At 41.7% G+C, this 12,350-nt stretch overlaps 1 protein-coding gene across 7 annotated transcripts in view; it reads left to right on the plus strand.

The window, feature by feature from the left end:
- The first annotated feature begins 1,666 nt into the window (after positions 1-1,666).
- zbbx (zinc finger, B-box domain containing) overlaps positions 1,667-12,350 on the plus strand; it is a 50,449-nt gene continuing 39,765 nt past the window's right edge. For 3 of the 7 annotated variants that reach the window (XM_056441381.1, XM_056441388.1, XM_056441385.1), the window contains exons 1-4: positions 1,668-1,799; positions 2,858-2,993; positions 3,445-3,558; positions 11,921-12,023. In XM_056441381.1, coding sequence (XP_056297356.1) covers positions 2,929-2,993; positions 3,445-3,558; positions 11,921-12,023 — 282 coding nt within the window. In that variant the 5' untranslated portion in view covers positions 1,668-1,799; positions 2,858-2,928. Of the gene's footprint in view, positions 1,800-1,842; positions 1,915-2,857; positions 2,994-3,444; positions 3,559-11,920; positions 12,024-12,350 lie in introns of those variants that run through there. The other 4 variants (XM_056441383.1, XM_056441386.1, XM_056441387.1 and 1 more) reach the window with 3 other exon arrangements.

Raw genomic sequence — 12,350 nt, forward strand, 5'->3', positions numbered from 1 at the left:
TTTTCTGAGACAGTCCTGTATATCCAGCATCAGGCCACGGAGGAAGGTTTAACCCAGCAGATGACATTCAGTATGGCGCCATAATCATTGCCTCCTGATGAATTAAATAGCCCTGACATTTCACAGCACGCTTGTCCTTTTCCCGCAACTGCTCTGCTTTTGTACCCCTCCTTTCATGCATTCTGTCGCTCTCTTGCTCGTGTTCTTTCCATTGCATTACTTTTTCATGTGCCTTCTGGCCTCTTGCTATGCCCCCCTCACTCTCCATCTCTCCCCTTCCCCACTATTTTTTTCTATACCTCTCACTCCTTTTCTTACTCTCTTCTTCTTACTCCGTCCCTCTCTTCTTCTTACTCGTATACGCTCATCGATATGCGACAGCACGCCCAGCTGTCTACGAGGGCAGAGCTGAGAGAAAACGAGAGAGAGAGAGAGAGAGAGAGAGAGAGAGAGAGAGAGAGAGAGAGAGAGAGAGAGTCGCTGTTTAGCCGCACAGAGAGAATCTAGCTGGAGGGTCATGAGTCATGACCCTAAATGACCATCCACGCTCACACACGCGCAGGCACGCTCAATAAGTCATACACTCACACTTCCCTGATGGCAGGAGCAATAGGTAATATGCCAAAAACGGAGAGAGAGAGAGAGAGAGAGATTTAACGGTGGAGGTGTGTTCGCTGCTTGCTGAGCCTTAATTGTCCTGTGGTGTGGAGGGGATGACAGCAAAGAAGAATAGGTACAGACTGGATGACTGGCTTGCTGCACTGTTTTGGGACAGACAGAGATATATTCATAGAAGCACAAACAGAGCTATCCCTGGGTTATGCAAGGTCATACCTAAGAAATGTGATTGTAAATATTGGAACCATTATTCACGACAACATTTTTTTATTCAATGTAGTCCAAAAAGAGTACTTGAGGAGTTGTACTTTTACGAAATGATGTCGGTATAGATATTTGTATTAACTCAAAGGAATTTATATCCATATGGGAAATTCATATGATTTAATAATAGCACACCCTTTTATATAATCAAAGAGTTGCTATAGCTATGCACTGCAGGTGCGTTGTTGTGAGCTGATGCAGGAATTCTGTTTATACTGGAATATTTTAATATTCTGACAGGGACACTCGATAATGCTGAAGTGGAACATTTTCTATGGTTTGTTTTATGCACATTAGGCTACATATGTGCAACCTATATATATATTCATGTTTACACAAACTAAACTATTGACACGTAGTCAATGTTTTCTCTCTTATATAACCTTCTTACTGTTGCACAAATAAGATTGATCTGCAATTGTGTGTCATCATGAAAGACGACTCTTGAAAAAACAACGAGGAGTTCAGAGCTTTAATCAGAACCATAACATGATGCTGTGAGGATTCTAATCAGAAGGGAATTCCAGCTGCCCGTGATTACTGAGGCAAAAAGGGACTTGATGACTTTGAATTCAATTTTTTTTTAATGTAAGATAAATCAACACAAACATCCACGGAAATTTCACAACAACAAACCAACAGATGTAGGAATAAAAACGAGCTCTGCTAAACTCATAGACTGTAGTTTAAACGCAGTTTATGTATGAGGGAGATGAAAGCAGAATCAGCTGCGGAACTATCGCGAGTGCACCAGTTTGGATGCCAGCCGCCTAAAAACAAAAAGAAGAAGAAGAAAAAGAACTATCGCGAGACCGGAGTCAGTTGCCGTAGTTACGACAGCCCAACACAGACCTTTCCGAGTGGTGGAGACTAGAGCGGACCGCCGGCGAAAACTTTTAAATATTGAAATAGAAACCGTAAGTTAATACAATTCATTTGTAAATTTCATTACAATAAAGCCTGCCAATTAAAAGTTTAAGCTGAATTGCGCTATGACACGCAGGTAAACTGAGGAGAGCGCGAGAGCGTGAGGTAAGTTAGCGTTGTGTTATTTAACGCTAGCTCCTTTAGCAAAGCTACTTTTAGTTTGGAGCAAGACAACAGTGCCACAAGAGAGACCTTGAAACCAGATGACGTATTCTCAGATATTCTTTCGTCGAAGAAAACCCCATCCGTTGTCCACTGTCCGTCGTTGACAAGGGAATTTGAAGCGAGTGTGTCTTTCACCTGGATGTCAACAACATACCGACAATTTCACGTCATGGCAGGAAAAGCACAGGACAGGTGTGATCAATAATATCAATCAAAGCTGCGTCCTTTTGTCCTATTGCGTCCCTGGTGTTGTGTGTATTACTGGTGCAGCTTCAAAAAGGCTCCTACATGTAACTGAGCTCAAAGTAAATGCACCTTTATGTCAAGTAAAAAACGCCCCCTCTGAAAAACGTCTGGAGCTATCTTATGCAAGCTGAGTTCAATACAAGTTCAGATTTTCCACTGGAGGCTACTGCACTTCTTCACAGTCTTGTGAGCGATGCTTTTTTATTATATAGGGTACTAGCAGGTGAGATGTCAGGGTCTCATTTCATGAGGTTACCCACCTTTAGCGAAACTTATAGTAGCTAATCACTTCCACTTACTCTCACTTTGCAATCTGCTCAGTTTATTACATGTTTTGATGGTGTGCCATTATCGTATGACAATATATTATATCTCCCTTTCCTGGCTAATTTCATTTAATTGATTTTTACTATCTAACAGAGTTGACAGCCATTTGTCAAGCATATACGTCTGCCGGATCAATTAAAACACACATGATTGCTTGTTTTAACTGCCTCTTGTACATTTGAGCAAATCTGTCCTTGCTATTTTGCTGATTTCATTGCAGCAATATTCATGTCTGGCAGTGTGTGAATTAGAGTAGGCCCAGTGTCACAGCTGGTTTTCTACCATTACTGTTGTGTTTTTTTTATTGCAGAAGAGACTCTTTGTAAAAAAAGCACAACGCAAAACGGAGGAGGAATACCTGAGGCCCCGGCCAGAAGAGACATGAATTTAAATGACTTTGTCGTGCTTCCTAACAACAAGGCCAAATCCGTCAAGCTTTCTGCCAGGTGAGATGAGATAAGATCAATGATGTGATTTAAGGCATTTGGTCGAAGTCCATTAGGGTTACTTTGCTGCCATACTGTTTCCATCTGTTTGCATTTAAATTCTGCCGACAGAATGAGCATTTCACAAAATGAAGTTTCAGGCAAGATAAACCGTGTGACCGGGATTTTGATCTGATTCATATTCAACGCAGTGTATTTGTTTTCTTCATAATGCCCAATGCAAAATAAAGTTTTCCAACAGGTAATTGATATCTGGCTTTTTTGGGACGCTGATCCTGTGTCTACTCGATCAAAACATCGATCAGTCCTGGCAACACAGATCTACTACTGCAGTAGATGAATTGAACATATCGATGAAAGCCAGGCTGTCCAATCTGATGGAGGTCATTTAGATGATTGATTGTTGTTGATTGATTGCATATTATGTGAGTGTCTATGTGTGTTGCCATAGAAACCTGCAAGAACTGCGGATGGAGACAGTGACTCTGGCCCAGGAGAGCAATGAGATTGAGGAGAAACTGCAACAGCTGAAAGAGAGCATGAGTAAAGAGAAGGAGGAGAGAGGGTGAGTATCACTGTTACAGTTGGTGTATTAGAAAAGGAGAAGAGAGGTGACGAGGAGGAGCAGCCTGAAGTGGGAAGGTGAGAATGGAAGTAAGATGGTAGATCACAGCAGGCAGAAGAAGGCGAGTGAGAGAGAAAGCGAGGGATAGCGAGAGAGGCGCTGACTGTACAGATCATTTTAGTGCTCTTTGTGTTGTGGCACTCCTTCACATGGAATATCTGTATTATTAGTTTGTTGCGGTTCGTCTTGTGGAGGATTTCATGTTGTGAACCGCCCTAGCAACAGGGCTTTAAGGAAGAGGCTGTCCATCTGTCAGTCTGTCTTTCACACACTAGAGTTCTCTCAACAACTACATGCCGGATTCACATCAATCCGAACACAATATTTGATTTTGCATGTACTTATCTTAGAATTATAGCATTATCTTGGTAATGGTGTTATCTGATCCTCCGTCCTCACAAAGCATTCGTTTTACTTAAATTATGTGCAAGAATCTCCATTCAAAACAAACAACGGTGCTTATAACAAGAGTTGTGCAACTAAGTCGAGAATGACTTCAGTTGGTTTCTCTTACGAATTAACATTACCATGTCGGCGCATGCCTAATGTCGGCGGAATCTGCACACTATTTAAAAAAGCATGCTACCTCGACCACATGGCTGACACAAACATATTTAAGTGTATTGCGATTACATTCCTAGCCCTAAATAGCAAAGTAAAATACATTGTGCTTTTACAACTGAATGTGCAAATGCCGTAAAATGTACTTAACATACAGAAGAGCAGTCAGAAGGATATCACTGGCATCATTTATTCTCGGGGACATCGTTATCTCATCAGCCACTAATGGCACAATAAACCTCGATCGCTCCGTTTGAGGGGAATTCTCCTCCTCCCATGCTCCTCCCTCACCACTCGTCGTCGGTTCTCGCCGGATTGTGTCCCGACTGTTGGAAAAAGAGCGCAGCCACTGAGTAATAGAGATAGATGGAGGAGGGGACTAAATGAGAAAGAAGGGGACGTCGATGACTTCTCTCCCTATAAAGGTCAAGAAAAGGTTGCTGTGGAAGTACAAAGGGAGCAGTCAGAGAGTTGAAAAATAGATGGAGTAGACTCATTGCCATAATGTGGACTGTTTCAAAGGTCAGTGGAGCATACATAAATTGGTCCTAACACCTTATATGCAGCGTTGCTCATAAAAGAATGAGTGATGTAAAAATGTGCATCTGTTGATAAAACTAAGCTTTCAAATAAAGGTAATACAATTACTTGTATTGACCCAAATATCCCATTTGTTATTCGTTTTTCTACCCACATTTTTTACAATTATAACCTAAATTGTACTTGTCTGCAATGTATTTGTCTTGATACGTCTTTGCTTGGTCCCTGTAATTGCTTCTATATATTAAATAAAGCTTACATGTGTTTGCATTGCACCATACATTAACCGTTACAACTCTTTTGAGTACATGCAGAGGATTTACAGAACCTCATTAATGCGATGTTGCCCTCCAAGAAATATCAAATTATTTAAATGCCTTAAATATACTTAATTCATTTTGAGAGGCTAATGAATAAAATAAAGGCAAAAGAAAGTGAGAAGTGACTTTCAGTGTCATACAGCTGTGTGTGCTGTTGTTGCACTTCAAAACAGATGGACTGTCTGCTATTCCCATGATACTGACCAGTAAGCAATCCTATCACAAGCAGCTGCCTTTCAGTTATATCTGGAGCTTTTAGTCTGTCATCTGAAAACAGGAAAATAAAACATAACAACACAACAAAAAGTGCTCTTGTGAAATAGAATACAATATTAACTTCAAGAAATGTAACACAAGTTCAACTAGAGAGTCCGAAGCAGTACAATCAATTTGCAAATGTTTGGGACAGCAGCGTTCTTTATAACTGTGCTTTACACGTGTATGTGTATATATATATATATATATATATACAGCCCATAAAAAGATCACACAGAGGCAGCGCTGTTACCTTCCAATAAAAACATGAACCTTTATCTTCAGATGAACTGGTACGGCAGCAACAGATATTATGTTTCATCCCAGGAACTAAAATGTATCAACCAAAAGGGGTTACATCGTATATCAAAATGTCACGGAGACATCAGGGCCAGGGGTAAATTACTAAAGGATGATGACAGACATTGTCCGCCCAGTCAACTCGGGGGTTGGGCTGCTAGCTGCCGAGATGACTGGCTGACCTCGCCGCCTTGCAGGTCCGAGCATCTAAAATATGTCAGAGCAGATTTCCAGAAGGGAAAATATGGATATATTATCCACATATTTAAAATCTCAATGGTTTTTCTTCCATCTGAAAAGTAAACACAATTAATAAAGTGACATAATGGCTGTCCTAGAAAGAAAATTACAATATCTCTTAAACTATCTGATGTGCAATTGATGACGTTTCACATGATGACCACATCACACCTTCTCACAGAAGCACTCAGCGAAAGGCCTTCTGCATTCACTGCACAGACTGATCATACGCATTTCATTCATATTTCCAAGTTCTCAGTGTCATCACGACAAAAGAGATTATGTTTTGTCAGTTATTCTAACAGTTGGCAGAATACAAAAGTGGGGCTGTTAGTGTTTTAGCTGTCAACGCATCATTTCTACTATTTACTGAAGCATTGGGTATATAAAATACACTGAATTGAATTGAAACCTGAATGAATGATTTAGAAAGGCTGTGCACTGAGATGACGTCATCACAATCGGAGGACACAGGTGCGCATCAACGGACACTTCAGGCCTCAGTATGCTTCACACTAAGAGCTTGTTATATTATCCATTGGTGCCGGAAACCACCGTAACAACTTTTTGTGTGTGCAACCAATTGCAACACAAAGATTGCCTTCCAGGAGACACATTTACAAACGTCTGAAAAACTGGCATTTCACAATTGCAATCCGTCTGTGTTATAAAACAGTGGATTGGGTTTTTCTGTTTTTAGAGCCAGAATATAAGAGGCGGGTTACGGTCCCACTGACAATGACCCACTTGGCCATTAGCTCAGATCCATACAGTAGTTTGAAGCATCAGGGGTTCACATTCATTGGAATAAGCATTGTTTGGTGGCCCTCAGGCCACATTATTGTATCTGGTATTGTGGACAAATACCCATTCAAATGGTTGGATAAATTATAGACCTCAGACTGGATATAGTCCACACACACACACATACACACACACACACACGCGTCTATTGCGAACACGCACATGCACAAAGAGGCAAACAAACACAGGCTGCCGAGAAATTATACTCAACCTATTGTGTGTGGGGGTGTATGTGATTGTTTTTGAGTATAAGACTATTACAAATGCATGCACATCTTCAAATATATATTTTTATTGGATTGGATAACACACAAAATAGCATTAATTTTCTCACCCCATTTTTATGACAGAATAGGTACCTGGCCCATTACTATGACTATTATCCAACACATTTACATTGAGGGCCATCCCCGCCACGCGTAATCAGGAAATGAATATGCTGAATGCAAACACACACTGGTTATTAATGTGATTGTTTATTTTCCATCCCCTGTTTACCTCACTTCTTCTCATTTCATTAACAACTCAGAGATGTGTTTTCCAACGTGTACTTACGGAGAACAGCATAATAGGGCTGTATATCACAATATATGAGCACATAACTCAGGAACAGCTTTAGGGAGATGCAGAGTACGTTTATTACCCATGGACCCCTTCAAATAGTAACGGGCGGAAAAAAGGTTCGACACACACACATTTCCAGTCAGCACCGCTAATAACAATATCAGTGATTTAGAGCTGAGGTATGATGAGAGCTCCACATGATTTACTTCTATAGGCTGAAATATATACATAACCACAAACAAGGAAATGCATATTGTAGATTATAAATGAAGGTTAATGTTTTTTTGTTTCTTTTAGGGGATGAGTTGTGTGTCTGTGTTTGTCCTTGTATATGAGTGCTGCCTATGGCTCTTATTAAGAAGCCATACATCAGAATGGGGAGAGGGCCGTCCCGTCCAGGTTGCACAAACGATCAGCACATAAACACAGTGTTTCCTGTCACACTGAAGTATTGCAACATTTACCGCTCCACCAGCCCCAAGATACGACAAGGTGTGTGCGCGGCAGCCTGTGTGTATTTTTAATAGCAGTCCTCCATAAATAATGCCACTTGTGTGTGTTTTTTTCTCACATTTTGCAGGTTCCAGAAAGAGCTATACTTTGTCGGTTGTGTTTGCCTTGTGTTCCCTATTCAGAAAAGACACACGCAACGGTGCTTACGCCCTGTGTCTTTGAAGTATTAGCAGTTTGGAAAATGTGTGTGTGTGTGTGTGTGTGTGTGTGGGGACTCAGCTGGCTTAGCTACAAAGTGTAGATGGATGAAATAATGTACTCTGCATATGTCGTGGCTGAGAGGTCAGGGAAAAAGTGATAAGATATTCAGAATTATTCCCTTCTTTCCCAATATTTTTTTTATTTTCCTGTCAAATATCCCTGGTTTCGGCAGCTTCAAGCTGTGTTTTGTGGGCGGCTGTAGCTCAGTGGGGTAAGGGGGTCGTCCTGCAACCCCAAGGTCGTCTGTTCGATCCCCGCTCTCCCCATTAGTTGCAAGTCGAAGTGTCCTTGAGCAAGTCACTGAATAACTAAGGATGGGTGAAATGCAGAGGACACATTTCGTTGCACGTGTACCTGTACTCTGTGCAATGACAATAGATTGAATCCAATCCAAATATAACTTTTTTTTTCACACAGGCCATTGTTGAAGATACATTTTTTGCTGATTCGTTTTGTTTTTGGTTTCACTTATAAGTGTTGTTGTCAAGGAGAGCAAAGTAATACCTTTAATACCTTTTTAATGTTTAGCGTTACTGCCGTGCAGAGGAAGAGGGGAAGCAGATGGGTGGGAAAATCCACTTTTCGACCTTTTTATATATATTACTACTGCCCGCTTCAAACATTCTTCCACTCCTTTATTAGTTTTTCTAAACCCAGCTTGTTTGTATATTTGCTGTCTGTTGGTTGACATGACAACGGGCAGAAGATTGTAGAAGAAAAGTTTGTCGGAGACGTGATGAAGGTGAAAACGCATTAACTGGGATCGAGGAGAAGCCGCCATGGAGTTAGGAAATAAAATAAACCCGTTGGGCTTTTACAATTGAACCCCACATGAACGTAGCTGCAGTTCCCTCCTGCCTTTGTATCTGAAGGCTGCTCAGCCAAGCAGCAGTTTGTTCGATGTGAATTCCAGGAACAGCTAATTGAAACACCTCTAATGAAAAAGTTGCAAACGGTTTCTCATCACTTCCTCCTCTGACTGACGTGGGAGAAAGCAGGCAAAAGTGCCGGTGTGGCGGCTCATCAGGTGCTGTGATGTATGATGTGAAGGTGATCTGGATTTCCTCTAAGCTTCCTTCCCCGACTCGCTCTCCCTCTCAGAACATGCCGGTGTCTTTGACGAGCCTTTAATGTCGATCTTCAAGCTGCAATTCCTGCTCAGGCTGTGCTGTGTGTGTCTTTACACACACACACACACACACACACACACACACAAAGAATAGGCAAACAAATTTGGTTTGCTGAGAAGAGGTCCGGTATAATCAGTTTGGGAAAAGTACACAGGCGATAATAAAGCCAGCTGGGGACTCGGGGGGCAAACGCAGTACATCATTCATTGTCTTGGTACGCCCGACTGACCGATTGAATGTAGCTTTGTCTTAACGCCGACATATCTTACAAACAATAGCTCTCGGCTTATCTAAAAGTACAGTTGAGGTTCCCCGTTTTCCACCTCCTTTGCTCCCTCTTTCACTCTTTCCCTCGTCTTTTTGTTTACTCCCGTCCCGTGTTCTTTTGTTCTCCACTGCTCATGTTTGTCTTCTGCGTTTGTTTTGCGTGCCTCCTCCTGTCCCCTGCTTCAGGCCGTGTGCATTCAGCACACACGTGCGCGTCGACTCTGTGACCCGACACCGCTCACGCCGGAGTCAAATGTGTTAAAGTTTGTGTTTGGATCCTGTGTCTCTCTCTCGTTCTTGCCTTTGGTAAGTTTCTGTCCTGCTTCAACCCTCGAGGTGTTTGCCCTTTCCTCTCGTCTCACAGCGGGTGGACGGGGGGTAAAGAGAGAAGACTGGATTACTTTGGTATTAGACTTCAGAGGTTGTGTGCATTTGCATGCGTGTGTGTGTGTGTGTGTGTGTGTGCGTGTGCACGAGGCAGATGGTGTCAGCTCTCCCTTTGGGTGAGGTGGGTCAGATAAAGGTGAGAGCCGCGTGTCAGACATGAGTGTTCCAAGGTACGACGGGCGTCGCGCGCCTTGCTCTCCTTCTGTCGTCGCAATATATCTCTGTTTATCATTTAGAAATGTGAGCTCGCTCTAAGCTAATGTGAAGCTGTCCTCCTCTGTGTTTCCTCCGCTTTGACTTTGATGAAGAAATGTTCTTTGACGAGGTGGCATTTGGCGTCGCGTTTGATGTTTGTTTTCAACACGCAAGTTGTGATTTCCCGTCCACTTGGCCTCACAGCGATGTGCGATGTAGGAATGTGTGAGTGTGAACGTGTCTATTTATGTGGCTTTCTCCGTGTAACAGGTGTTGTTAGGTCACTTCAAGTCTCTTGCCCTCTCCCCCCCCCCCCCCCCCCCCCGAGGGAAGTCTGTGTACGTATTTGTGTGTTTGTGGATAGAAGAGAGGAACATTAACTTTGGGAATGTGTCAGTACTTCTAAGTTTCTACGGGCAAGTTTAAGCTTTTCTTGTTTTGAAGTTTGTGTTTACTCACACGGATTTATGCGGGTGTAATTGTGTGTATTGGATAATGAGATCTTTTGCAAATGCAAAGTCCATAGAGATGCACCAACACACACTTCATCTCTCCAGGTCGCCTGTCCTAAGGGGACACCCTGTCATCCTGCACCCACAGGGGTGTGCCTCAACTGTCTCCCCTAGCGACAGTCCAGTTGCCAAGGTAATGTCGCTAGGGTGATTACCTGACGCCTAACATCAGTGTCAGCCCGGCACGTCGATGGAATCAGGGGTGGTGGCGAGTCTTGCCATGAGACACACACACACACACACACGGATGCAGATAGACACACACTCTCACACACAAATAGATGCCGACTTCCTGTGCCCTGACGGGCTGCCAGCTCAATCCAAAATAAACTTCTCTCAAAGACAGCCAGACATCACAATAGCATAAATAGCATAAATAATTCAACAACATGAGCATGAATAACTCTCATGTAAATGAGGATCCCCCTCCATCTCTTCACGATCCAAAACTGACAGGAGCGTCCTTCGTGTGTGTGAGAGTATGCAAGTGCACATTTGCCTTCACGCTCTTGTATTTGCGTCTGCATCGATATCGAGGCCTCGCTCATAGATAATTGTCTACATCATAAAAGAAAACATCCTTTTGGTCAGAGACTGATGTGAAAGTTTCGACCCATAATGACGTATAATTTATGTTGGTATCAATACGTTCTTGTGTGTGTGTGTGTACCGGCGTGGGGCAAAGTGCTTCCCCTTGCTGCACTAATTCCTCTCATCAACACAGAGACAATGGTGTGATGCATGAACAACTATTTTTCTATTTAATGGAACAAAGTGCTTTTCTAATTGTAGTTATTTATCTATTGTTCACGGATTTAGGGATTTAGTTATATGGTGATGCCGCACCTTTTTCATGTTTGTATATATATTTTTTCTTCCTGACATCAATGCCTTCCCCTCTACTTAAAGCCTGTTATTAAAATGCTTCTGTCGTTTTCGGTACTTCACTGGATTAAAGAAACATTAATCCTACATTTGAAAGGCGAGGTGTTTGCACTGCAGCGCTGTGCTAATTCTCATATAGATTGCGGGGAGCTTTCTCATTTTTTTCGATATTTTTTTTCTTTTACAGTTCATTCAAGAGAAAAATCAATCTTTATTCACTATGTTTTCTTTGAATAAACTGCCTTGTTGATAGTTATACCAAAGCCCTCAAATATTATGAGATCTTTCTCCTCGGAAAAATTATTAATAAACGGTGTAATTTTGACGTTAATCAAGGATTCTTCTGATTATGCTGCCATACCCAGATCTTCTCATGCAGAATGAATATTAAAGTGACTGTGACATTTCTTCAATATGGCAAAAAATTCTTCATGACCAAAAAGAAGCATAAACAAATCAAAACCAGGACACAAACAGATGTAAACACTGTCTCTGAAATGTGATAGCTATTAATACTGGAAGCTTTGCTCCTGTAATTGAGCTACACGTATCACATTGTATTTCCAGATTGTTTGTTTACAATTGCCAAAGAGAAACTCTCTCTCCCTTTGTCTTTCTGTCTGCTTAGGCACTCGGGAGGGTTTAGATGGAAGTCTGGACAGTTTGGTTCTTTAAACAGCAACGCTGTCACAAACAGCGTGAAGAAGAACAAGGAGAACACGCTCCAAAAGGTACAAGAGAAGATCCTACTTCTGTGGATGTGTCTGGCGTGTTAGTTTGTTTTAAGCCCTTGCATTAAAAAATGTAATTCATGTAAGATTATTATGATATTTAGTCATTTCTTTCCAACAAATTTCTTGACAACTTCACCTAAACTAACATACTTAACAACATACTTGTTCTCAAGCCGGATTCTTTACATTCTGAGAAGCTTCTTCTTGTGGTTTGTGACCTTAAGGGTTACCTGCATGGTATATCACTACCTTGTATATATATATATTTTGTATTCATCTGTACATTTAATATTGTTATTGTATTTTGTTTATTAATGCTCTAAT

This window comes from Pseudoliparis swirei, chromosome 20 (genome assembly GCF_029220125.1).
Source record: "Pseudoliparis swirei isolate HS2019 ecotype Mariana Trench chromosome 20, NWPU_hadal_v1, whole genome shotgun sequence".
Taxonomy (NCBI): Eukaryota; Metazoa; Chordata; class Actinopteri; order Perciformes; family Liparidae; genus Pseudoliparis; species Pseudoliparis swirei.